Source organism: Gambusia affinis, linkage group LG20, assembly GCF_019740435.1.
Source record: "Gambusia affinis linkage group LG20, SWU_Gaff_1.0, whole genome shotgun sequence".
NCBI lineage: Eukaryota > Metazoa > Chordata > Actinopteri > Cyprinodontiformes > Poeciliidae > Gambusia > Gambusia affinis.
The window spans coordinates 5,465,828-5,493,579 of record NC_057887.1 but is presented as its reverse complement, the minus strand read 5'-3'; the positions used below and the strand labels follow the sequence as shown (position 1 = coordinate 5,493,579).

The window sequence follows — 27,752 nt, the reverse complement described above, 5'->3', positions numbered from 1 at the left end:
GACATTTGGCCGGGTCTGAGAATCGAACCCGTGACCGCCGCGTTGAGGACTCAAGGCCTCCAAGCGTGGGTCGCGCTATCCCCTCCGCCAGCACAGCACGTCCAAAAAGGTAATCTGTTTTAGCGTTTTGTTCTACATCGTCGAAGTCATTTTAATATCAAAGGTAACCCGATTACTATTCTGCCAGGGGTATGAATAATTTTGACCTCAACTGTAGTAAACATTTTGTGCTTATATGAATGCTGTGTCTGTGTATAAGTGCAGTAAAATTGAAATTTGGCTAATTGCTGGTTCTATTTGAGTGGAGAGTGGTTCAGTTTAAAAGTCAAGAAAAGATCAACCATGAGATCAATTTGAAATAGCTGCACTTTTTAAATTGCTCTTCATTCAGCGTTCACATCCTGTAAAGGAGGATCGGGGCTCTGTGAAACATAAAAGAGAGCGAAGAAATCAATACAAACCCCATCAAGCGTGCCGACCTTCTTCCTCCAAACAATCAAAAACCACCAAGGTTTGATGTGTGTGCTTAAAAATCCAAGCTCAGTTTAATGATTTCTTTTTATATATATATATTTATATATTATTCCTACAAATACATGGTTTTCAGCACTTTGAAAAACGCTCACTTTCCTCAGGAAGCCAAGGAAGCTAGAAATATCCTACAGTGAAAAAGAAAGACAAAACATAATTGACAAAAAACAACAAACAAACAAACAAAAAAAAACAAAAAAGATGTGAAAACGTAAAAAAAACAAAAACAAATAAAACATCCTGTACAAACACGATGGCCCAATAATTTAAGAAAATAGTGTCTCTAAAACGTTCATATTGCTTTGTATCTCCACCGACCAGATCCACCCTGTGCAACACCAGGCAGTTCTGACAGCGGCCACAAGGGGGGGGTGCCAAATCCCAGATGCTGATGTTGCTCCAGAGGTTCAGGGGTCAAGCTGCAAGGTGTCGCAGAAGAGAAACAGTCTTGTTTTGTCATCTCAGGTGGTCACTCGTTCTCCGGCTGTTTCGGCAGTAACAATACAAAGACGAGGGATGGTCACACTACCACAGTACCGCACTCCTCATGAAGGATGGTTTCACTGTTTGTTGTAGTTTTACCATTATTACTTTCTACAGCATTATTACTAGAGCTATCACCATCACAGATACACAGAGTGCATCATGTGTTTGTGTGTGTGTGTATGCAGAGGGTTCATCGGCGTGTGTGTGTGCGCGTTTGGGTGCTCTTCTGTGTGATGGGAGAGTTGATGTTCAGTGCTCGGAGCTTGTCTTCTCGAAGGAGAAGCTGGGAAGAGTCAATAGTTTGGAGCTGGGATTGGGATTGGGCGAGCCTCCGTCTTGCCCCAAGCCCTCTCCCACTCCCAGGTCGAACGAGTCCTTGGAGTCACTAGAGGGTGCTCTCCTCCTCAGACATGTGTCCCTGCTGGGCAGAGGAGGGGGCATTCCTAATCCCACCAACCCCATGCCACTGAGGCTTGGGTAGAGGCCAGACTGGGGTTCGAGTTCATCGGGCGGGTCGACGGATATACAGGGTGGGCTCATCTTCTTCTTGCGCCGGGGGGACGGCAGTGGGCCCTGGGTGGGAATCTGCAGGCTGTCTGACCGGGACACAAACCCCGAAGACGTGGAGGCGGCACTGCGCTGTGGGCAAGGGTCCTCTGTCTGGTACACTTCTACCGAGTGGCGCCGCGGGTCGTCCAGCCAGGAGTAAGGGCGCGGGCGGGGCAGGAGAGTGCTACGCCCCTGTGTGTCGACGCTGTGGAACCTCTTGAGCTGCCTCGTGCAGGGACTCCGACTCTCCTGGCACACCGTGTCCTCCACAGCGACACTGTCACTTCCCACCAGTCCTCCACAAGTGATGAGAGAAACTTCATGATCTTCCGATGCCGCCTCCACCTCCTCTTGTTGCTGCTGTTGGAGCCTGGCGGGTAAGGGAGGAGGAGGCGGGTGGGAGGACGTGGACGGTAATGCAGATGAAGAGTAGGAGGCGAGGCAGTGCTGGTCATGTTGCTGGGTGTGCACGCTGCTGGGTTTAGGGGAGGCACCCGGTGTGGCAGGTACCAGGTAGAGGGCTGGGTGTAGATGGGGATGATGATGCTGATGGGGGGGAGAGACGGATGGAGGTAGACCCAAAGCTGCCGCGTTCAGAAGTCCTTCACTGCTCTCAAGTTCATCTGAACAGAGGGCCTCCTGAGAATCTGTGGACACTGCAACCTGGAAAACGGGGCACGGAAGGGAGGGGGAGTGGAGTATTCAAGAAAAAAATGGGGGTAAATGTCCAATGGAGAGGTTGGGGAGAGGTGGGAAAGGAGGAGATCAAGGGTGAGAGGGAGGGGGGAGGAGAGCAGTTAGTGTGAGGTGATGAGGATGAGAAGCAGCAGTCTGGGTCAAAGCTCACCGTCTGGCCAGCGTGTTCTCACACAACTCCCTATGCAATTCATTTGCAACATCCTGCCGTGAATCATAACCCGAAAGCCCAGAGGCTCTGCTCTGTGTTGCTCTGTTTCATTAGTCCAGATTGTCAGAAGTACACTGGGTAAACAACGTCAGACAGAAGTGGATGCCTTCGGCGAGCTCAGTCTGTTGAGTTTGTTAGATGCTTGAGCTCGACCTGGTCAGATTCTGACATGTTTACATAGGAGAGAGTTCCCCAGAGGTCTCCTGAGATACTAGGCAGAGATATCTGTCTGACCAGCCAAACTTTGCTGATTGTTAGGGGCCAAACACGGAGCTAAAACTTTATTTTTGTGGATATCAAAGAATCAGTGAGACTTCAGACTATTGTGAAATTTTTCTCAGGCTCTGCTCATTTGCAGCTGATAGGGTTAAGGACTCTGCATGGTCGAGCCAAACTGTTGAAATCAGTTCTTACTGTCGCAGTTGCGTGATGAAAATCATTTTGTTCTCAGCTCCTTTTCGTCACAACACCCTTGGCAAACTTTTCACTCCCCTCCCAATGCGATACTATTGTGTAACTGATCAGAATTTTATTTCCAAATTTGTTTGTGCGGAAAACATCCCCAACTACTTAACCTCAAGAAGCTGGTTTTTCAGCCACAGAGCAGAAAGGATAGCTTTGAGGGACAATTGTCCAAAGGTGTGAGGAAGTACGTACTGTTGGAGTAACATTAAACTCTCCCTGCTCAGTTCTGGTCTGATGGAGCGACCGAACATCCCGCCGACGCCTTCCGTTCTTTATGTCTCCGATTACATTGAAAATGAAATGAGGATTTGAAAAAGATGTTGCATCTCGTCCATCATTATTTTCTCCTCCTCCGAACTTGTGATCTTATAATGGTCGTTCCACTCTGCTATGATCGCTGTGTTTACTGTATTGTTGTTAACCACAAATGTGTCTAAACACCATGATGCGTACTGCAGTGGGAGGGGTTTCACTTTGGTGTCTTGTGGACCTTGAATGTGTCAAAGACACGTGACCACGCATTAACAGTTCAGCTTTGTTCCAACCATGCTGGTTCCTTTGGATCAGGGCTGCCCAAAGTCGGTGCTCGAGGGCCGGCATCCTGCATGTTTTAGCTCTCTCCCTGCTGGTGGCAACAACGTTGGGATCCGGGTGGGATAAACCAGGGAGAGAACGGCCCTCGAAGACCGACTTTGGGCACTACTGCTTTAGATAATCCGTTTTCTTCTCATATATATTCAATCTAAAATGTAACTGGAAAGTTCTCAGTAATGTGTGTGTTTCCTGCTGGCAGAGACACTGAGCACTGAGCCAGACCAAATGACCTTCCACAACCTTTGCCCATTGACACAAAACCCTGTAAACTGTGAGTTGTTGAAGTCAATAAGGTGGGATCTGTTTCTCCCCATTGTCACCTCTGTATAGAGCCATGCACAGGGTCTGAGGCCAATAGGCAGAGGGTAAACATGACATGTAAACCTCTCCAGGGCAGGAAGGGTTAGCAGTGACAGCTCCTGAACCCCGACAGATCTCAGGTCAGCGATGACTCGTGTTCATCACCGTGGCAATGATGAGTGAGCGGCAGCGAGGCATATGCATGTCATTTCAGGGCTTAGCATTTTAAGAAGCCTTTCCCTGCATGAGCCTTGAACCGTGAGGCCACAGAGACACCTAGTGGTCAGAGAAATGTGTTACAGCCACAACAATGCAAGACCTAGTCACAAATTACAGAAGTGCACCGTGGGACTATACTACCTTAATCACCCTGTAACTTGGATCTTTTTTTTTGTACTGTTAAAGCACTAATCTTGGGATTTAAAAAAAATCTCTAGTGCTCTACTGTAATGGAGTACAAAATGGCCAAATGCATATGGACAGCTCTTGCTGTTTTAGTAGAATCCCCTGAGTTATATTATCTAAAATATAAAAAGTGTACTGCATTCTGGGTGAATTTCCCTTTTAGCCACATTACACCTGCACCTTAGTACAATCAATCAATGAATATATCCTATCTTGATATCCAGTAAATAAATGTGACTTTGCTCCAGTCATTCATTTCCAACATTAGAGTTATAGATGCTCTGTGGTTTGATGATAAGTTAAAAACAATATCTGGGTGAATGAAAGATGAGGAGAGGGTAAAGAAAATCAAAATGGGGGTGAGTCTACACGTGTGCGTCCGTAACGTCCCGTGTTTCTGAAAAGGCCTCGTGGGGAAACGATGTCGGCTCGCCTGTCGGCGTTTCAGAAACAGGAGTATCTGTGTTTGAGCAGTAGCTCAGGGTCGGGCGGTTTGTGGGCCCAGCTGAGCTGAGATCAAAAGTTAACAGATACAATCAATGGGGGAGAGCGGGTCGGTTTTAAAACATAACAGGAAAATCATGAAGAGCGGAAAAGAAAAGAAAGAGGGAAGACAGTGGAAGAGTTCAGAACGTGCAAGAAGAGAGTTAAAATTTTATGGTGGATATTTAGTGCCACTTTAAGGGAAGGAATTGTGAGAAGATTAAAGTTTTAAACATGAACGTAAAGGTAAGATTTGTAAATGTAACTTGTTGTTTAAGGCCTCGGCAGGATGTGGAACTCAGAAACTCGCATAAATGTTTTATTACTTTGGAGAGAAAGTGAGAAACTACAGCACTGTGCAAAACCTCAGAGCAGTAAATAAGTCCTTTACATCCTTTGTGATAAAACAACCTACAACTGGCACATCTTGAAGAAAAGCCAGAGGATACAAGTGTTGGAATCAGGATTCAACTACTGACGATCATTCGAAACAGAAAGTGACGCTCACCAAGAACAGAGGATGTCTGCATGTACTGTACTAGAAATATTTGTTTTATTTTGGGTTTGAATGACTTAATGTATTTCGATTCGAGTCTAGAGATACCCCAATGTTCAAATATGTTAACCATTTTAGCCTAAAATTGTACGAGGTCTTAGTGGCTTTGCTGTACCTTTTGCTCTGATGAGCCAACATCACCAACACGAAGCGTACAAGATTTGATCACCAGACAATCCAGTTTTCCTTGGATTTGTCCCTAAATTAAATAATTCAGCTCACATACGTCATATTATAAGCAAGCATTGACACCGAACTGCTTAAAACTTGTCAACATGTGCTGTCTCATTAATTTAGCTATTAATTATTTTACCTCTTGGAAGCGCTCTTGGAGCATTGAAAATTAAATCCTAGCTGGTCGACAGCATCTATACTATAATAACAGGGCTGGAACGATTCCTTGAATGATTCCAGTACCTCGATTATTAAAACTCCTCGAGGAAAACGGATCTGCCTCGACGCTTCGTTAAATTATGTTTTATTATTTAGCGCACCGTGTTCTACAAAAAGCAATACTACTACTTTAAAAATAAAAGAGGACAGAATGTTCTGTGAGATCTCCTTCATTTCCTCACACATTGATTCATGTAATGTGTAGGGACACATAATATGTAAACCAAGAGAAAAACCCAATTTCAATGGTTTTAATGAACGCAAGATTGATCCTGTAATATAGATCTCGAAAGTAGTCTGACATAAAATAGTAATTTAGCACCATCAAGGGGTTTTACCTGTAAACATGTGACAGAAAAACTTCTAAAAACCTCCAGAAAGCCTGAGGAATACTTCAACATGTTATAAGTTACAAAGCTAAAAAAAAATTGGGATGGTTTAGAATTTTTGCACAGTGCTGTAGATCTTCAGTAATCACAAATTTTTTAAATTTTAAATAGATTCCCGAGTGGGAAGCAATAGGTTCACTCAAAAAGAATGATCAGAGGAAAACATTTTTAAAGCCTAAAGACTTTAAGCTAACAGTTTGTTTCTCAATAAATAGCCATATTTATTAAGAAAACTGGAGATACAGCAGTCAGAAAGTTTTTTTTATAAAGTTCTGTCCTACTGATCTTGATTTTAGCCAATACATAAAACGATTTTCACAAAAGCAGCCCAAAGTTGTAACTTTGCTGCTGCTGATCAACAAAAAGGTTCAGTCAAGAGTAAAATGGGCTAACACCAGCTCTAGTAAAAATGATCTCTTTATGATGTTGGCTTTACAGCGGGGTTCCATAGTCACCTGTCGGCGGAGCGTGCGGCTAAGTGCATGTGTGCGTCTTGACGGGGGTTGTCGAGGAACGCTCTCGGAGTCTGAGTGGCTGTGGGGGCTGATGGGTCTGAAGAAGTCAGTGGGGACTGTGAGCTGCTGGGAGCACTCCTCTGGCTGAGAGCGCACCGAGCCTCTGGAGCCTGGACACACAGCCAACAATCAACAAAGTAATTACTGCATAGCAGATGCGCTTACCTCACAGGAAATGTCTTGCGACTCTCCAAGGAAACATCAAGTTGCGTTAAGCTTAATGACAAGAAGACATTTCCCAATGAGAAGGTAACATCCTTACCTGAGTGGGCCCTGTGAGTGCCCACTAGGTGCTGGGGCCCCTGTGACTGTGCTACAAGCTGTGCTGGAGACGGAGACGAAGAACCAAAGGGCTGAAGGGGGAAGAACATGTAGCTGTCGTTGGGCAGGGAGTGAGTGCGTCCCACCGCAGGTTTTCTGACACTCAGGAGGTTGTCCTTCGGTGCCTCCGGCTGTACACACAAAGCAAAGAGTTAGGGTTCTTCTAAGTTGGACCGGGTCTGGGGTTGCTCTTTCACTCGGGCATTCTCACAGATTCCTAAACACAGTCACGGCTGTTATTCCTCTAAAGCGGTGTTTCTCGATCCTGGTCCTCAGGGACCACTGACCTGCTTTAGATCTGTTTCTAGTCCAGAAGACCTGATTCAAATGATTGTATGACTTCCTCTGCATGCCATCAAATGCTGCAGAAGTCTGTTAAGCACTCACTTATTCAAGTAAAGCCTGTGGCGAGCAGGGCAGTGGTCCCAGAGGACTGGAATTGAGAAACACTGCCATAGGATATCGTACACAAAGAGACGGTGATCATCAGCGTACACAGAGAACACGGGAACTCCAAACACTAGAGTTGACTACTGCACAGCTACCACAGAACCCTCTCTGAATCTTTTTCTCTTTGGACAAAGACCTTGCTCATTACATGTTAAATGGTCACACTACAGAACCAGTTTACATCCACAACCTGAGGCCTCCCTCCTCCACACTTCACAGTAACAAACACATGAAAGCTCAGAGTGGAGGGGGAAACTACTACGCCAGCGGACAGAGGACGGTACGAGCACAGACGCGCGGCAGAGGACGTGAAGGAGAGACGTGGACACATCTAAAGCACAGAGTCAAACGAAAGCTGACAGAGAGAGCAGAGATTTCAAGAGAAGGAGCAGAGGAGGGGAAAAAAGGAAAAATCCTTAAACTGGTAAGTGAGGTGGCGTACTACTCTACTGGACTGGAGCAAACCCCCCCGCACCCCAAAAAACGAACACCACGCTGGAAATGTGGAATGAGAAGGAGAAATTTGGGCAGACGGTATGACTCACCAGGGACTTTCAAGGCTACTTGCACTCCTCTACACCACTCACTCACGACGCTCTAATATTTTAGAGCACTTGGTTCATCAGGTCCAAATGCCATGAAAGCACATGTGCGATTTGATAACATATTTAAATCACAGCCACCTAGTGGCCAGGCATGGCAATAACAAGTAATTCAAAGTGTCTTGGCGGTGCCGTCCAAACGTAGAGCTTTTCTCCAATCAAGATCTGAAAATACCAGCAGTTTCCAATCAAAGCATAAGTCTCTTTAGCTTAATAACTCTTAATTTTTTCCATTTCATTTTAGGTTTCCACTTTCATTCATACCAGTATATGGCTAAACATTAGCAATCCATCATTTTAAAGTTATATCAAACAAGAGCAAGATACCTTTCATGTCTTCAAACACTTAGTAACTAAAAAACAAGCACATTAGAGTGATGATTTACAATTTCCATGGTTTCTAAGTGGCAGCCATGTTGGGTATCTATGCAGATCTGTCATTGCCTTTGGCACTGGGAGGTAAATTTGGTAAATTAGCTATTTGGCTACAGGTGCAAAGAAGCACATTGGCATAATCTAATTCCAGCAACAATTTGTTTGGGTGTGCATAGTACAGTGTTTCTCAATTCCGGTCCTCACCCCCCTGCCCTGCATGTTTTAGGTGTTTCCCTTCTGCTACACACCTGGATTGAATATGTGGGTGATTAGCAGGCTTCTGCAGCACTTGATGGTCATGCAATCATTTGAATCAGCTGCTCTGGAACAGAGGCACATCTAAAACATGCAGAGCAGGGGGACCTGAGGACTGGAATTGAGAAGCACTGGTATAGTAGGAGTACAAGTTGCTGTGGAAGTGGCCCTGGGAAGGAGACAGTACAAGCTACTGCAGGACGGAGCACGGGGAAGAGCGATGGTAGAGGTGGAAAGAGAAGAACTGTCAGTACATTGCAATCCAGAGCGCTTAGAAAGAGGGGGCTAAAATCGTCAGGGGCCGAGTCGTCGGGCAGAGCTAGGGACCAGGATTTCTCTGAGGCCAGAGACAGAGCTTCCATCTCCGCTAGAGGGATCTAGGCAGGAAGAGACAACCGCTGGTGAGCAGAGAGAACAGCGCAAACTCCGAACGACACACAGATAAAGAAACACACACAGATAAAACCTGGAGCTAACAGGAAAACAGACCCTTTAGAAATCCTGTTTGAATGGAAGGAGTGCAAGTCTTTACTGTGACGAGCTCTGGAAGGGATCAGGAAGGAAAATTACATTCATTTTTGCAATATCCGACGAAGGTTTTGTGATACATAGCAGTGGACTTTTCAAAACATCCACCAAACACAGAATCTCTACGAACTGTTGACTTTTCAAGATTGATATCTCAGGCTGCGTTCACACTGCAGCCCGAAGTGACCCAATTCAGATTTTTTTTGTCTTAATGCGACCTGTATCTGATCTTTTTATGACAGTCTGAACAGCACAGGTCAGATTGTTTTCAAACAGGCCACTTGGATATACGATTCGTATTTGATCTTTTCAAATGTGACCTGAATCCTAACGGTCCGGTCCCGAACGTCGTTGATACTCAACAACTTTCACTACTTTGCGTCCTGATACCCGCGAGCGGGAAGAAAAGCCAACAGCCATGGTGAACAATAATGGGGGTTATGTTGTTAATGTGCTGCTCCGATCGGACAACAACGTCAAATGGGTAAGCTCTGCTCCACCGTTAGCACCCATGTTTACTTCCGCAAACACTGAGCACGCTCTCTATGTGTGATGTTATTGCGCCCTCTACTGCGCCTGCGGGACACTTTCAGCTCGTTTGCTGTTCACACTGGAGATCACATACAGGTCGCATATATATGGAAGTGTGAACGGCCACGGCCAAAAATATACAATTTGACAAAAAATCTGAATTGGTAAAAGCTGAGAAAAGATCAACATCTACTTAAATTGTTACATATTTTCCAATGATTTGGACATTAAAGTTGCTCTGCTGAAAAGATTAATGACAGCTGGAACAACCATTACGACAAGGAAGTACACCAACTTTTCGTTGGACTTCATTTTTGATTTTTTTTTTTGGTCAATACAGATGGACGTTGTAGAAATATTAAGGGATAATTCCAAAAAGAAAATATGTGTGACCTTGCAAAGGTCAACTCGAATCTTGCAAAACCTCTATGGGATCTCGCCAAAACAAATGCATTTTCCAAACCTTCTGCTGGATTTTGCATAAAGATAACTCAGTATCTTAACAAATTCTTTGGGGGCTCTCGCAAAACTTTTAGACAATCTCAGTAAAGTTGCCGGACCTTGCAGAAGTGACTGCAGATCTCCCAAAACTTTGCGAGGACTCTGAAAAGTCACTTGGGATCCTTGACAAAAATATCTCAGCTACAAATCAAGCTCCACTTTTTCTTCTTCTTCCAATGTCCCTTGCATAGGGTTGTAAACACACACACCAAAAAATTGTTTGCTTTTTGTCTCTCAACTTTTGAAATTTGCATCATTATTAGATTGTATTCTGGAATCAACTAATGTCAAATAAATCTAAACAGGGGGCCAGTTGGTTTAAACTGATGCAACAAAGACAATGCCAGGCGCCATACAACAGTACAGTGATGTGAAGTGCACATTTAAATGCTTACATAGCCAAAAGAGAATGCAAAATGATTATTATAATTTTTTTTAACTCTGCAGAGATTGGCTTGAGCCTGGAAGTGTCTAAACACTTCCTGCTTCTGTTAAAGAAACTTTAAAAAAGAAAACCAATCAAGGGACAAACAACCAGAAAAAAACAAAAACGATTTAGATTAGGAATTTAACAGAGAAAAGGCCTGACCTCTGGCATCTTCAAATCAACATGAACACCCATTTTAGAAGATGGAAGTCAGCAGTGCTGACGTAACAGTCCAATTTTTGTCCTTGAAGGAGAAAAACCCCCAAAATAAATAACAAAAAAAAACAAACAAGCACACTGATGCATTATTCAGTTTCACGCTGCGCATCGATTGAGCTGCGTATCTCTGCAGACTTGGAAGAGTTAGCTCTGCGCTGGCCTCAGGAGCGCCGCGGGTGGAAGTTACCGCTCTGCTGTGACTGACGGGAAAAAGCAGGTCATCAGCTATAGAATAAAATAAATAAATAAATAAATAAATAAATAAATAAATAAAATGCACAGAAGTGTCACAGCGACAAACACATCAAATGACAGTGACGGTGAGTGCTGGAGACAGAGGTAGCCCTAAAACAGTGTTTCTCAGTCTGCCAAACCGGACTGCGAATAACAAACCTGCCGAGCATGAATGAGTTTAAACGAGGGAATGACATCACAGCTGAGGCGGGCGGCGCGGTGGCGGGCAACACGGTTGACTGGGAAGGGGAAAAATATTCGATGTGGAGGAACGCCAGGACAAAAAAAATGGTAATGGGTGTAAGGCTGCAAGATTAACACCACACTGGATGCTTTCTTTTTCTGGAAAATGGACCTGGGTCCTGTAGAGAGGAGCTACATGCACAACTATCATCCTGTAAACGGTATACAGAAAAGACTATGTACTTAAAAACCGGCATATTTCTTTGAATTTTAGTCCCCATGTTGACATAGAGTCAACATTTGGACAAACTAAAATATACGTCCTGATGAGTCTCGTTTGTCATATTAAAAGTAGATTTTCTGCGGTAGCGCTAGGATGGTTTACATTGTGGGCATTAATGCATATGAATGTATATTTGGTGTTTGAACTATTAAAATAGGCGGTTATAAGCGTTTTAGAGGAAATCTAAAGTAGTCGCAAATTTACGATTTTTGTGGAAGCAGGGGATCCAACGTATTGTAAAAATAAAAGTAGCCATACTATGAAAACTCATAGAAATAAAAATAAAAACATACCCACATCAGACAATGACCACCTCCTAGCATTAGCATCTTTCATATGACAAGAAACGGTAAGAAGGAGATAAATGAAGGTTGATGCTATTATACAACTAGAGAACAGAAGACTAGTTTGAGACATTGCTACTGAGGGCAACACTAGAACAGGGGTGCCCAGAGTCGGTCCTGGAGGGCCCCGGCATCCTGCATGTTTCAGTTCCCTCCCTGGTGGCACCAACAACCTTTTCAGGATGTCAATGTTCTTCTTAGGCCTCTAACGAGCCATCATTGGATCCAGGTGCGTTAAACCAGGGAGAGAACTAAAACATGCAGGAGGCCGGCCCTCCAGGACCCACTTTGGGGACCCCTGCACAAGAGGAAAAAAGGTTATTGTGTAAAGTACACTGCCTCCTACTGGCGATCAAGTGGAACTCAGAAATTTCTCAATGATTCGGACTGTTGGAGCGACGGCTACATCGACCTTTTATCTGAGCCTTTTTATGTACAGATCATTAAAAAACTACCGTGCCTTAAAGAGCAATCAGGTGGTTATTTTGTTCCTCTTTTTCACTTAGAAATTTCTCTCTGCCAAAAGGTGTAGTGGCATTCCTTTCCCGTTTGCTGTGCTGTGCCCTACAGGTCGCAGCGTATCAAGAGCCAATGAATGTATGAGATGGAGGAAGCGAGCCATCAACGGCGTGTCTGGTGGTTATTGACCTTCTTGTCGGTGCTGTGCTTGTTGGGCCTGGGGGGCAGCGCGTAGTAGTGGCAGATGGAGCCGGACAGGTTGTCCATCAAACTCAACTCTCCCTCCACTGAGCCCTGGATGACCAGGGAGATGGAGTCAAACAGCGGTCTCCGCTGCACAAACTTGGACATCGCAGGAGAGAGCAAGAGAGAGCCGAGGAAGAAAAGAAAGAAAGACGACAGGAAATGAGTGAAAGAGAAGACAGATATATACATACATACACACACATATATATTTGTTCATAAACACAGAAACACGACTAAATGAGGGGAGGGAAAACAAAAGACGGATCGATCAAATATACAAAAACAAAGGAATGATTGTGTAGACAATCAAAATCACTGCTTCTAAGCTCACGTGTGCTTCCCTGTAAACCCACAAGGGGGCATTACAGCACCGTACCAGAGCTGGTCTTCCAGGGTGGGGACGGAGAGGAGATTTTGGTGTAACAACTCAGAGCAGCAGAGACAGATGGATAACATCTTAAAAGGGGAAAGATAACAATAGCAAGACCTCGATTTCCTATCCTCTGAAAAGTTCCCCCTGCTGTCTGGAAATAGCTGTTGAAGTGAACAACAAGACCCGCAGCTGAGCTTTCCCATGGCACTGTGACCTGTCTCTGACTGGCATGCTGCCTTCAGGGACCAGCCATAACACACACACACACACACACAAACTAGCACACACTTAGAAAAACGCATTAAATGACGAGCACAAACTATAAACCAATCTGCTATGAGTCAGAATAGGTTGTACACAGTGGCTAATATAAAGAAAGGTTTTAAAAAATGAGTTGACAAATTAGCAAAGTGTTTTCAGATTTAAAGAGATGCCAGTTCTTGACTTATTTTTACATGACGGCTCACCGGTTTAACTCTCAGCAGTCAGACTTGAGTTTTCACGAACATTTTCAACTTTTGCTACCTCCAAACATCAACGTATTTAATTGAGATTCTATGCTTTAGCTAAACAAAGCAGTACACGACCCAATACTTTGGAGAACTTCTATTTGGTACAACTACAGACGCAAGTCTTTGACTTGACGGTGTGCACACCACTAGATTTCTCTCATCAGGTTTTTTGTAGCTACTCACCACTCTTCTTCCAGAAACTACTGACTAATTTTTCTTACAAGGCGAAGAAAAGCCTCTCCGCAGCATGATGCTGCCCCCACCACGTCTAACTCCAGTGCTAGCTTGCCTCCCCAAAACTGTTTCCTTTTAATCCCAGAGGATCGTCTTCTGCTCTGTCTCCTATCGGCTTGTGACAAACTGAATGAAACCACTCATGACCTTTTGTTGACAGTTTAAATTATGGCAGCTCCTCCAGTCACCACTAACCTAATGGAGGCTCCCTGACTGAAGACCAACACACACTCCAGAGGAACGGAGAAATGCGTTCTGTTACCAAAACCAAAACTGCGAGATCGCGTATTTCACAAGATCTAAAGGTGAATAAATCAGATGAATAAAACTATGTCTGAAGTTTGCATGTTCTCCCTGTACATGGTGGGTTCTCTCCGGGTTCTCCGGCTTCCTCCCACAGTCCAAAAACATGACTGTCAGGTTAATTGGTTTCTCTAAATTCTCCCTAGGTGTGAGTGTGTGTGAATGGTTGTTTGTCTTGTATGTCTTTGTGTTGCCCTGCAACAGACTGGTGACCTGTCCAGGGTGAACCCGCCTCTCGCCCGGGACGCAGCTGGAGATAGACACCAGCAACCCTCCCGACCCCATTAGGGAAGAAGGGTGTAAGAAAATGGATGGATGGATGAAAACTATGTCTGTATACCTGTTGACCCCTAATCTTGTCTTCTATTAGCTTGTACACCAGAGGTGTTGTATTGTCATGTTGTTTGTTGCTATGGTTTCCTGGTTTTGTATTTCTCTCTTGCTGCAGGTGGAGAAGCAGACTTCTGGGATGTTGACTTATTTTCTTTCCTCTACTCTTCTCTTCTTCTTTCCCTTTAAATCTTTTACACCACCTTTTCTCCTTTCTTTTCTGCCTCAGTGTCAATTATATTTGAGATAAACCCCGAAGCAATTTAGAATAAAGATTTATTTGTACATGTATCAAGTAGAGAATCACAGCGACGGTTTGTGAGATGAATCTGCTGGGCCTCATCTTGGCAATCAGACAACAATTCTGAGTGCCACAGGATATGTTAAATGAAGACTAAAAAACAACTAATGATTTCCATCAAAGGGAGATCTGACTACAAAATATGTATTCTCATGACTGAATCTCAGCTGTATGTCCCCAAAAAACCCCAATGAACCTCGATCTTATTATGGTAACATGAGAAAAAAAAGAAAAGAAAAGAGCACAGAAAGCAGCTATAAAATCATGTGCATGCAAGGTCTTGGAAGCACATGCTGTTTTCTAACATCCACAGTTTCTATTATTAGGCACAAAAATAAGCAGTTATGCTTTTAGCCATAAATCAGGTTTTTACCCCTTGATGTTACAACATTTCCATGTTTGTTAAGAAAATGAGACTTTAGAAGATGGGACAGTGCCAAACAGCAAAGATCCTGGAAAAAAAACCAAACAGCTTTTTACCTCCAGCTGGGGCTCTGGGTATGCAGGGGGTTCTGCTCTGATGTCTACAAAGTCTCTGGTTATATCAGCAGTGGGAGAGTCCATAGGACCTTCCCGCTCCTGCACCATGTCCCCCCCTCCGGCGGACCTCCAGGGGGAACCCCCTGAGCTCGACCGATCCATGCCCAGGGCCAGGGGGTTGAGCTGGGGCGATCTTGGCGCCATGTCTGCTCCTTCCATTTGCAGCTCCAGGTTTAACTCGGCCTCCAGCTCTGCCTCCTCTTTGGCTTCCTTGTTGCTCTCCTCCAAGTGCTTCATCAGGACGGCTATGACCACGTTGACCAGGACAAACTGGGCGGTCAGGACGAAGGACACAAAGTAAATGGGAGAGACCACGGTGTTGTAGCACGTCCCCGTTTCATGGGCGCAGTCCCTCAGAGTGTCCTGCAACAGGGCGATAAAAGACGAGTAAGTCAGAAGCAGTCAGTGGCGTGGAGAAAGGTAAGGTTTATGTTATGTTGTGATTAGGAATTCATAAAAATGTGGACAGAATTTTTATGCACCACCTCTGTTTGTGTCAAAACCGACTTCAACCCAGTGACCAGCAGCCTTCTGACGCTGCATTTCTCCTTTCTAAACATGCTGGTTCAAAGTGGAAATACACAATTCACCTTCATGATGCCATTCCAGTTGTCGCCAGTGGAAACTCTAAAGAGCAGCAGGAATGCCATCCCAAAGTTCCTGAAAGTGGCGTAGCGGCCCAGACCCTCACACGGATGGAGCTCATCACAGACTGTGGACAAAGAGAAAGCGAGAAACGTCAAGATAGCCGCACTCAGGGCTTTTTCTTTGCAGTGAAATAATTACCGTGACGCCGTTTTATTAATCTGAAAGCTCTGGGACACAATTAGCGAGATCAATATGGTGTTTCAACAAAGGATTTCCGAAAGCAATTAAAATCAGGTAGATTAAACCCTCGGAGGGGAGAAGGGAAGACTCAGAGCATGCCTGTGCACTCTGAGCAGCATTCAAGAGTGAAACTCTTTCCATCTAAGCCGCCTGTTTGAAACGGCGGACGTGTCCTTACTCAAGTCGCCAAACAGCTCGACTCCCAACGCGGCAAAGATGAAGAAGAGGAGCATGAAGAGCAGCCCCAGATTCCCCACCTGCAGAGAGACGAAGAGTGAGGGATCAGAGTGCTAGAGGACAAACAGGTGGGAACGTGTCAGTGCTGTTGTCAGGGGAACAATTAACACTTCCTACTGTCATAGCAATGGGGCCCAAAGAACATTGACAAAGGAGTGGCAAGACAAGGCAGTTAAAAATTTTGTTAGATAAATAGCTAGATGGATAGACTGCTAGAAAGATTTTTAAATAGCTAGCTAACTAGCCACCTAGCTAGTTAGATTAATAGCTACCGAACTAGAAGGGAAGAAAGATAGCTAGCGAGATAGATTGCTAGAAAGATTTTTAAATAGCTAGCTAACTAGCTAGCTAGATTAATAGCTACCAAACTAGCTAGGTAGTGTCGTGGAAAAAATTCTATTTCCAAGCACTGTTCAGGTGAAATCACTCAGTCAGGTTTATTCATATATATTGTGCACAATACAGAGAGCTTGTAGGACAATCAGTAATGAAGCAGGTCTAGATTAAACCTCACCAAGCTCTGTCAGGCAGAGACAACACATGAGCTTTATACCAGCGATAAAGAATTCAACAAAGGGAGAGATAGTCTGGTTCTGACGCAGCAGTGGAAAAACAACTTCTAATCTTCTACATGAAACCCAAATAATTCTTTTGGTGATAGTTCATAAGCATATCATATGACATGACCAGCAAATGTGACCTTATAGTAATTTTTCCATGACAGTAGAAAGATAACTATCTATCTAGCTAGCCACCTAGCTAGTTAGATTAATAGCTACTGAACTAGAAGGGAAGAAAGATAGCTAGCGAGATAGATTGCTAGAAAGATTTTTAAATAGCTAGCTAACTAGCTAGCTAGATTAATAGCTACCAAACTAGCTAGGTAGAAAGATAACTATCTAGCTAGCTAGCTAGCTAACTAGCTAGCTAGATTAATAGCTACCAAACTAGCTAGGTAGAAAGATAACTATCTAGCTAGCTAGATAGATAGATAGATAGATAGATAGATAGATAGATAGATAGATAGACAGATAGACAGACAGACAGACAGACAGACAGACAGACAGACAGACAGACAGACAGACAGACAGATCGATCCTATCCACACATAAAATATTCTATATGGTGGCCATACTTTTATAGCATCTGTCTGTTTGCCTGGTCACTCGACCCAACATAAAGCAAAGCTGACATTTCGGGGTCCAATTTCCAACTCTAGAGATAAATGGGCCACAGCATTAGGAACCACCTGCACATGTTTATGGATCACTGTCAGCAAAATACTGGAGAAACTTCACATAAGTTGCCTTGCTCTCCCTGCTGAGTTGCTTTTTAAAATACCAGTAGCCTATTTCCTCTTTTTGGCACCTTGGACTTATTAGCTTTTCTCCACAGTAACTTACAAACATGAGTTAGCTTTTTTACCTTATAAGTAATCAATTTGAAATATTTCTGATGGTAGCCCAAGTTACCACCAGAGGTGTTTGCACCACAGTTTGAAGACCATGGGAGTAAGACATATAAAACTAATTGTTATCAACAATATTGTTTGCCTTTCAGTATAAATTTTGCCTGTTCTTCCCATGCATTTATGAAAGAAATGCAGACAGGATGAGGTAACCTTAGCCCATAGAAAAACCTTTTGTAGTAAACAGTTCAAACTTGTGTCAATTTGAATCTAATGTGTTTATATAGCTAAATCTGACACAAAAACATGTCTTTTTTTTCTACCTGTTACTTGGACAAACCATGCAATATTTTAATTAAAGGGGTCGTAATATGTACTTCCCAATCACATAGTGCAGTTTTATAGCACAATCAACTATGCTAACTTAAGTTGTTCTAAAAATGCTAGATATACATCAAACATGACTTAAAAGCAATTTGACACCCTGAAATTGGGCCTCTGTCTCTTTAAGAGGTTCCTGCTCACAACATGGCTCCTCTATTAAGCCTCTAACAATGTTTTTTGTTGTTGTTTTTTTTTTTACAAGTGTTTCACTGAGAAATAGCTCGTCAAATAATGAGCTCAGCAGATGCTCAGTTCCACCAGGCGTTTGCTAAATGCTGCTGGCTAGTCTGAAGGAGCTGAGTGGGGGAGTCACGGGGTAGGTGTGGGCTGGAAGGTAGAAGCTTGAAAACTGCAGCTTTGTCCTCGAAGGCGGGGCTAGGTCCCACCAGGTGTTTTGTGCAGTTGAGGGAATAACACTATAACACGACATAAAGCTCAAAAACCATTTCCCTCTTACTACTTACATAAAACTTCCCCTTTAAACGATCTTAGACAGATTTTTGAGGGATATGAATGCAAAATATGGCAATTGTTAAAAGAAATCATTTCAATCCATTTTACAAATCATAAAAGACACTGTATGGGAGTACCAGTTGACATTATGTAACGCTTTTCATCCCTCTGATGCAAGATGGCCGCAGCCGTGTCTCCGCTACTCAGGCTTCAGTTGTCTGATGGGGAAACAAACGGTGACAAAACGTCCATTTTGATGTAAGGCCTCACGCAGAGGAAGCCGAGCCGTCGTTTAACACACAGAAACAACAGCGGATTACGGTTTTGTCGCGAAGGTGAGTTTTTGGGGTAATGAAGAGCTCTCGGATTCGCTGTCGGTGCAAATTAGCGAGCAGCAACCTGCTCGCACCCACATCGCCTCCTGTTATCGCCTTTATTAATTCTGAACACTTCTGACAAGCTCTGGCAGACTGTAGCCCGGAACAGCACTCGCTGTGACATCGTCTCTGTCTGAATGAAAACGACAGAGGTGCTATCAAAGAACGCTGGGAGCGGAGCATGGCGCCTCGTTTTCTTTCTGCTTTTCTTTTTCTTTTTTTTCCCAAATCCAAACTGTAGAAAGTTGCTCCAATTTACCAACTCTCTCACCCGGCAAATCCACCCACCAGTGGTCCAAACAAAACCTGGAGCTGCGCTCCCTTCCACAGCCGCAGCGAGGGGGAACGCTAATGCAAATAAGGCTGCATACAGTGGAAGGGGGGGATGGACCGGTGGGAAAAGATGATGCTGTGAAATATAAAAATGTGAACTGGATGAAAATGCTTCTGAGATGTAATTACACAGACAGCAGCAGTGGGATGTGTTTGGGTGAAAAAAATAAAAAATCTATCCATGAAAAAGAAAAGGCAGCATGGGGAATTCAAAGGCTTTGAGGTGTTTAAGTGAGCTGCTGGTATTACCTGAGGCAGAGCTTGCATAACTGTGTCCAGCAAAGCTCTCATTCCGACCGCCATCTTCAGGAGCTTCAGCACTGCGGAGACACACACACAGTATAAGAATCATAACTTAAAAAAGGGATTCCAAACAAAGAGTTGTCAGTGTTATATAACTGGGGATGTTGCATCAAAACCTCTACAAAGTTGAAACCCAGTAATAATTAAAAACTGGGCAACTGAATCAGCTCTAGCATCTGAATTTTTCTAAGCAGTATTCGCTCTCTGGCCTGACAGACATGAACTTGACTGACCTCCCATTCTTTTTTCTTTTTTTCCCCCACCAGGGGGTCTTTTTTTGTGGGCTCCAGTGTCCCTTATATGACAGTAGGCTGACAGGAAGGGGGGAAGAAGAGGGGGAAAGACATACGGTAAATGTCTGCCGGGTCCGGGAATCGAACCCGCGACGGCCGCGTCAAGGACTGAAGGCCTCCAAACGTGGGTTGCGCTGTCCCCTACGCCACCACAGCACGCCCCCTGACGTCCCACTCTTAAGTCAAACCGTTTTTTAACGTTGCTGGAACAGTTTAGTCTCTTCTGGTAAAACCTTCCGCTACATTGTGTGTTTGGTGTCTATGCAAGTGCATCCAACACTGATGTTGGATGAAACTTCTAGCTTGCAATCTTCACTAATTGACTCTAAAAGGCGTCTGTTGGGTTGAGGACAGTCTGGTTTTTCCAAAGCAAACCGTGCTTATCCTCGTCTTCACTGTCCTTTCTTTGTGCTCTGGTGTGCAGTCATGTTGGAGCAGTAAAGGGTCCATGTCCATCCCCAAACTGTTTCTCACTAAGTTGGGAACATGAAGTTTTCTAAAACGTCTTGGGATGTTAGAGTACGATAAGTTACTTTAAGTGCCAGCTAGAGGTCAAGTCCAGCCACTGAAAATCAGCCCACGCCGTAACCCTCTGGGGATTATTGACACAAAGCCTGATGGGAAGTACCATTCTCCTAGCAACTGCAAAACCTACACTCCTCCATCTGAGGAAGGCATGACTCTTCACTCTTGAGAACAAGTCACTGCTTTAGAGTGCTTTCACTCCTGACAGCTTGATGGACTCGGTTCAGTTGCAATACTTGTTGCATTTTCAGCTGGTGCGGTTTGTTTTCCTACTGTACTGTCAAACAAACCCATGGAATAGAAAAACCTGATACCTCTCCTAAACTGTGGTGGCACTAAAAACTAATCAGATTTTAGTGGTTGGAGGATTTCTCTTTTGTCTTTAGCCAAAGAACATAAGCCATTCCTCTCACTAGCGCTAGACTCACAAATTTTCTGGGTCATATTTACCCAGAATGCACTGCACTACAGTCCGCTTCCTGCTTTTGGAGCGCTCTCCGGTGCTCTTTTATCCACATTTGCATTTGAACATCACCAGAGTTCACTTTTTTGGTCAGAGTTTGAATTGCATGTTCACACCTCCCCAAATGAACCGGACTAGTTCCTAGGCAAACGAACTAGAGCTCCATTAAAGGGGACTGAACAGGTCTGGTGTGAATGCACCATTAGTCTGGCTGTCGTGTGCTTTACATCAGAACACTTTGCTTTACACTTGACAATGTCAGGCTTGGTGGTGGATTGAGTGGAGGAAACCTCGTCCATGAGAATTAAGAGATTCCATCTACCTAGCAAGTTTCCCTTTTATAGTATCTCTTTAAAAACAGTTCTCCTACATTTGGAAAAATATTTTCAGTGAACCCCCAGTATTTGGAGGAGTGATGGACCACAGCGACTCAGCAATAGCTCAAACCTGCAATTATAACCGCCTATTTTAATAATTCAAACATGAAATATACATTAATATGCACAGAGGAACTTGTCTTGACACAACCACAGAGGTTAATATCTGCAGTCTTCCTTAAGACAGCCAATCAGTACAAAGGAAAATGAATTGTGTACCTGGATTGGCTACTTTGCAGTAGCGTGTCAAGATGCATTTTCTTTCAAATATTTTAGAAAATTAAAAAAACAACCTATGACTCAGCAGGTTTTCCAGGAATATTTTACTGTCACGATCCACAGAAAAATACGTGAATCCACAAATACTGAGCTGCGAACAGGCAGGAGTCCTTTTCTCTGGATGCTGATTTCCTTTCATTCTGTTGTCCAAGACAATTCCTCGCTGAAAGGTTCAAGTCCACCCTCTCTTACTATTAGTTTTCCACTGCTTTTTTTTTTCTTTCCTTTTCAAGACACGGTTTCATTTCTCTGGTGGTCTGTTTGGCATCATCGTCCTGTTGGATCCTCCCCATGTCGCCACTCAGATGCTTTTGAAACAGTCTTGTACGGTGGTTTACAATCTGGCAGGACTTTTGTGTATTTGTAATTCTATCAGCTTGGGAAAACCTTTCGACCCAACTTAATGCAACACATCCCCCCGAAACACGACAAAGGCTGCAGTGTATTTTACAGACGGCCGTAGACGCTCCCTGTTCCACGTCTCGTCTGAAAAACTTTGTGCACGTTGCTTTAATTACCGCATCCTGCATCGTAACGTCCTAATCAGTGATAATTACTCTGTAAGACTTATCTTCGGTGCAGTTCTTGTGTAATTTGACTCGCATCCTTCTTTTCTTTCTGCGTCTCTTTCTTTGGAATGGCTTCCGGACAAGCAGCCTCCCCCCTTTGGGACTTTTTCTAATGAGGTTTTAGAGAATTACAGTTGAATCAACTTAAGAATGATGCATGTGTAAGGTCTTTTCTGCAGGTTTCTTCCCCTCCCCCTCCTTTCTTGTAAGAATATCACTTTTGCAAACTGCTTCTCTGTGTTTTTAGACATGCCACTATTTTATTTTATTTATTTTTTTGGCCTTTGATTTTCCACCTCCAGGTTTTGGACAACTGGCTCTTTTAGAAGAGAAGGTATTCTTTAGGTAAAGAGGTAAAGAAAAGGTCAAGAAGTTGCTTTAAAAATCTTTCTTTGCTATCCAAACTGGCTCAAAAACTGGTTTAAAACAACCCCTTGTAGAAAAAATAAAAAATACTAGAAACTCCTACTAAAGTAAAAAAAAAAAAAAAAAAGAGTCTCAGCAATCCAACAGAAAAATTTGACCAAACATTTTGTGCTGCTTCTATTTTTTACATGTTTTGCGATGATGGAAATATCAGTTTATGGTAACTGTGGGTGTTTTAAGCTCCAAACACTGTAGTCTCTTATTTTGAAACAAGACAGGAAGCCATACATTAGCTTCCCCTCAATCTGTTTAGATGGAGTCGATTACTGAGGACGGCTCAGGTTATGAAAGCCTGGTCAGTTTTAAACTGTTTGGTGTGACAGCATTTTGAGTAGAAAAATAAACTGTGACACAGTAACTGGTCAGACATTGTTTCTTAACAGAAACCAACTTTATCTACTCTTTATCTGTTTTCTGACTCATTTCAGAGGTGTTAAAGTTTTCATCTCTTATATTTAGCTATACTCTGTATTGGGTTCTCTGTTTTGGGGGTGGACAATAGCAGTACAGAAGAGAAACCTGGAACAAAAAACAGAAAACAAACCTGTCAAAGTTATAAGAGTGCAGAGAGGAAGGTGGAGTGTGGTTTTGTTTACAGAGTTGATGCCTGCTTATTTGTGGAATGTCACTAACTTTCATACAGTACATCAAAAATATTCAAAAGAAATTGAAACACCTAGGTGCAATGCTAGTTGACACACTTTTGGTCGATACTTGCAAAGCAACCAATCCAGGAGGGTCAACCAATCATCATAAGAGCGGAGATAAGGAAGACTGTGGATGTTTGCGTCTGTAGTCACGCTAAGACAGTTTCTGCTACGGGTATGAAAAGTACATTTGACGTTTAAGCTATTAAAATAGGCAGTTCTAACCATTTTCGGAGGTACCTGTAAGTATTTCTGGATTCCAGCAATTTGCAGGCGGTTGTTGGTCCCTTACCTCCGCTTCACTCCACTGTATTTAACGAATGCAGGCAGATGGACTGTTGTAAAGTTTTAAAGCAAGAGTTTCACTCATTTCTGTCCTGCAGCCTTTCCTCCTCCTGATTTTTTCCAAACAAGCCCTCATTTACATCATTAACCGAACACATATTGGACCTAAGTAAATTGGTACTCTCGAATTTTCCTGGCTTGTTTTCTCCTCTACCAAATCACCTTTCCTGTTTGTCTTCCATGGCTTCTTCTACCAACCCTCCATCCCTTTTCTCCTCACCATTAACTTCATCTCAATCTCTTTTGCTCTGACAGAAACTGCTCCTCTTCATGACTTCATCCCATCTCCCGGTGATGGATCTCCAGGTCAGACGTTATTCATCATTCCCTATATTCCTCCCTATGCCGGTCTTTATTTCTCTGTCTACCATAACCGCACTCATTGCAGATTAAGACCTTGCTGGTGCTTTGTTTGTCTGCCGAGTGAGTCTCCCTGTGCCATCTGGTCGGCTCGCCCTCAACCCGAGCCCTGCTGGGACCTGCCATGCGAAAATGACAGATAGGGGAGTCCCAGAGATGTGTCTGTTTTACAAGGATCCTTAAAAGGCAAAGCGGCATGTACGAAGCAGCTGCACGGACGTATCTAGCAGAGCATCAAGGAAGAAGGCAGAAATAACCAGGAGGGAGGGAGATCGTACCTCTAGCTATCCTCAGCACTCTCATGATGCGGATAATGGTTGGGTTGATGGGCAGCGAAGCGTTGACCTCAATCTCCTCCAGAGTGATGCCCATGATGGACAGCAGAACAATGGCGAGATCCAGCTGGTTCCACCTACACACACACACACTCATCAGTCACCATTGCCGACTTGCTGTGCATCACTTCTTTTCGCTAAAGCCTTTGACAAATATGACTCCCTGCAAAGAGGTACAGGAGAACTACCACACCTCTTTCTGAGTCATCGCCATCAGGACTGAAGTGGCAACCTGAGAGTTGGAATCGAGTCAGACTGAGTCTGGAAACTCAACCTTCAAATTGACTTCCAGGAAAAGGGAGTAAAAATCTGTCCAGATTACTGTAGCAAATGGGTTTCTCTTACTGTTTTTGCCTGGTCTGCTCAAACTGTTGTTATGTTACCTTTAAGAGGCAAGTCTTTGTCATGGCTGACAGAACATTTGCATAGCTTGGCATGTGATTGAACAATACCATTAAGTCAGTGCTGCATTAGCGTACAATTTTCCTAAATTACATCTCTAATGAAATATTTTAAATTAGTCAAAAAAACATGTCTAGCTAAGTTGGAGACCACATCCTTTATGCTATAAAAATAAATGTTAAAACAGCTTGTGAAATAGATTTAGGCTGGCAGTAACAAACTGACTCCATCTTTAATTATCCACTTTCAGGTCAAAAGGTCCAAAGGACACACTGAAAGACCAGTACTGTGTAGATAAGAAAGAAGCAGGTAGTTGAGTAGCATTTTCAGTGTTTCTACTCAGTCCATCAGAATACCACAGGAAAATATAGAATCAACATAAAAAATGGGTTTAAAATTGTACAACTCTCAGTTACAGCTGTGGGTTATTTTGCGTAGGAATAAGAATGAATTGTAGTGTTGAGATGTTTAGCTAAACTCCTGCCAAAGTCAAACAGGATAAGGTTCTAACCTTGACAAAGCCAGTGGGCATCGTGAAGTCCTGGGTGGCTGTAGCTCTGGTTCAAACAAACGACCTGCGCGTGCGTTTCGGGTGCGTATTTATGCTAACGTGTGCTGGAGAGCCTGTGCGCCGTTGGGATCGTTCTGGTGCATTACTGTGTGGTTTACAAAAGGAAGCCAGGAATTTTAAAACTATGATATCATCTGAAGCGGTTGTGCTTTATGGCCGTTTAACGAGGCCTTTTGTATTCACACAGACATTTACCGATGTAGCTTATAAAGAGTTCGCTTGAGCTCCCTGAACACGGGTTCAAGTTTTCCCACATGAGTCAGCGCTTAAAACAACGGCACCGCCAGTAAGCACTTCATTAGACGCACACGTCGAATCGGATATCGATGGTTGAAAATAACATCACTTAGGAAGCGTGGTCATGGTTGGAATACTGACTTGTCCTTGAAGAAGCGCCGAAATCCAAAGGCCACCAGCTTGAAGACGGACTCCAAAACAAAGATGAGGGTGAAGATGTAGTTGCAGATCTTCAACGCGTTGTCAAGCTCCTATAAAGGACATCAGAAAAAGTTCATATAAGGCAGAAGAAGACCTCATGCTATATTTTTAGTTAAACAGAGCAATGGGTTTCGCAAAATCACAATGATACGGTACTAACAACATTGTAGAAATGTTTTAAAATAATGTCAGCTAGACTTCATCTTTTTTTCTCTTCAATAGACCTTACCATTATTGATCACTCAAGTTCTCCTCCCTCAGTTTCAGTGAAAAGGGCATAAAAATCAAAGTGTTCATCTTTTGCCTGTGAGAGAATTCACCGTTTCCATCTGCATGTAAAAACTGACCTTTTGCAGAGATATGAAGAGAGCACTGCTGGTCAGCGGGGATTTGACTAAACCCTCCAGGGTGGAAAATTATCCCCGAACAGCAAGGTCCAGTTTGTAAAACATCTCTTTATCTCACCATCTACTTCTAATTTATTATTTTACGTCTTCAACTGGTTAAGCAGTAAGATTTTAACTTTTTGTCTTGACCTTGCTTTTATAGTTCTGAGAAGGTATTGTGGCTTTTCCTTTGGCAATTCTGTAGGTAATGTTCTTTTTTTTTTGCTTTCCTTGTAGCGCTAGCAATGCCTGATAATATTTACTGCCATTTGCATTTAAAGAGAATATTTAAAACACACACTGTTAAAAGATCAGTGGATCATAAAGTCAGTCATATTTTTGCAGTTTTTATTGTTTTTCTCCATTTTTATTGAACTGCCCGTAATGCTCGTTTTATTGTTTCGACTAAACTTTTATAGTTCTCCAAAGGTTGTTTTTTTTTTTCCAGGAAGTTGCAACCCTCTCCTACCTTCCCCCCCAACCCCCACCTCAATTAAATCGTTTTAGAAAACTGAACTCAAAAAGGAAACATTCCAAAACAATAATAGATTAGGAGCACTATAAAAACTGATAAGAATGTCTGTCAAAGTGAGTCGCAAAAGCAATCGTCATCTTCGAACGCTTCGTCGCAACAATACGTTTCAATTATTTTCAACACAGGTGAAAACTGGAACCTCTTTTATCTGATACCCCTCAATAAGTGAAACCTACTGTCTGTCTATGAAAAAAATAGTTCAAGCTCTGTCAGACAGGATTAAGTGGGTCTTGTTAATCTAATTTCAAGTTTTGCCACAAATTCTCAATTGGAATTTTGTCCGGACTTTGCTAGGCCGTTATAACATCATGACCTGGTTTCATCTAAGCCTTTCCACTGTATGCATGAAATTGTTGTCTTGCTGGATTTCCTTTACATTTACCCTGTTTTTAGCTACTAAGACAACTGGATGCAGAGAATTTCATTTAGGAGGCAAAAAAAGTCCCAGATGCAAAAACATGGTAGACTTTTTGGGTCTTCTAAAATAAAATCTTGAGTTTCAAGGCAAGTTTGACAAGGTTTGAAGATTTCTGCAAAATCAACTGAGCATTGGTGTCAACGTGTACAGGGGATGTTTGTTGGCTGACCTGTGGCTGCTCGTAGTGCTCCATGGACATGGTGATAACGTTGAGCCCTATGACGATGGTGATGAAGAGGTCCAGGTAGTGGCTGGTGCACATCTTGTGGATGAGCAGCCGAGTGGGGGAGTAATCGGAGTAGTAGGGCTTACTCTGAGCTTCTGTTGGAAGTGGGTGGAGTGGGGGGGGGAAGAGTAAGGCAAGGGGTAATCAGGAGGAGGAGGAGGGTAGCGGGAAAAGGAGGAAGGGGAGGCAGTGGTCAAAAAGTGAGCAGGGACAATAATAGGCAGGGACAGCGTACAGTAGGCCTGCAGTGCTGAGGGGGGGGGAAAAAAGCCAACGAATCATCTTGGAAAAAAATCAAATAAAAAAAGGGAGGGATTAGTGAGAGTTTAATGGTTGATTCAAACTGACAGTACAACAGTGTGCGAGGAGAAGTGAGAGACTGTACAGCAGAAAGACAGACCAGATAACGGACAGAGACAAAGGGAGACTTCCTGTTAAGCCCTGTGCAGTTATGACGGATGAAGTGAACGCTGCTCTCCTTTGAGCAACAGTGAAACTTTCTTTGAATGCGATGACGGATGAACTGCTCAGTGAAACTTTATTCAGGAGATCTCCCTTTTTTTCCCCCTCTGGAACCGTTCATGATCTGTCTTTCCTTATCTCATCCACCTCTCTCAGGTGGAGAACTTAATAGAGCAGGAAGGTAGTTTCCCAAACTCATCCATCACTCCGTCTCTCCTTTATTCCTTCAGTCCAGACTGGAAGGACAG

At 43.4% G+C, this 27,752-nt stretch overlaps 1 protein-coding gene across 15 annotated transcripts in view; it reads right to left on the bottom strand.

Annotated features, from left to right (window-relative positions):
* Positions 1 to 27,752, bottom strand: part of cacna1g (calcium channel, voltage-dependent, T type, alpha 1G subunit) — a 261,264-nt gene continuing 233,512 nt past the window's right edge. For 3 of the 15 annotated variants that reach the window (XM_044102097.1, XM_044102099.1, XM_044102096.1), the window contains 12 exons: positions 26,986 to 27,137; positions 25,418 to 25,527; positions 24,010 to 24,143; positions 19,394 to 19,464; positions 16,131 to 16,209; positions 15,715 to 15,836; positions 15,065 to 15,487; positions 12,475 to 12,627; positions 8,831 to 8,953; positions 6,836 to 7,025; positions 6,514 to 6,683; positions 1 to 2,229 (listed from right to left, as the gene is read on the bottom strand). In XM_044102097.1, coding sequence (XP_043958032.1) covers positions 1,267 to 2,229; positions 6,514 to 6,683; positions 6,836 to 7,025; positions 8,831 to 8,953; positions 12,475 to 12,627; positions 15,065 to 15,487; positions 15,715 to 15,836; positions 16,131 to 16,209; positions 19,394 to 19,464; positions 24,010 to 24,143; positions 25,418 to 25,527; positions 26,986 to 27,137 — 2,690 coding nt within the window. In that variant the 3' untranslated portion in view covers positions 1 to 1,266. The other 12 variants (XM_044102100.1, XM_044102098.1, XM_044102103.1 and 9 more) reach the window with 9 other exon arrangements.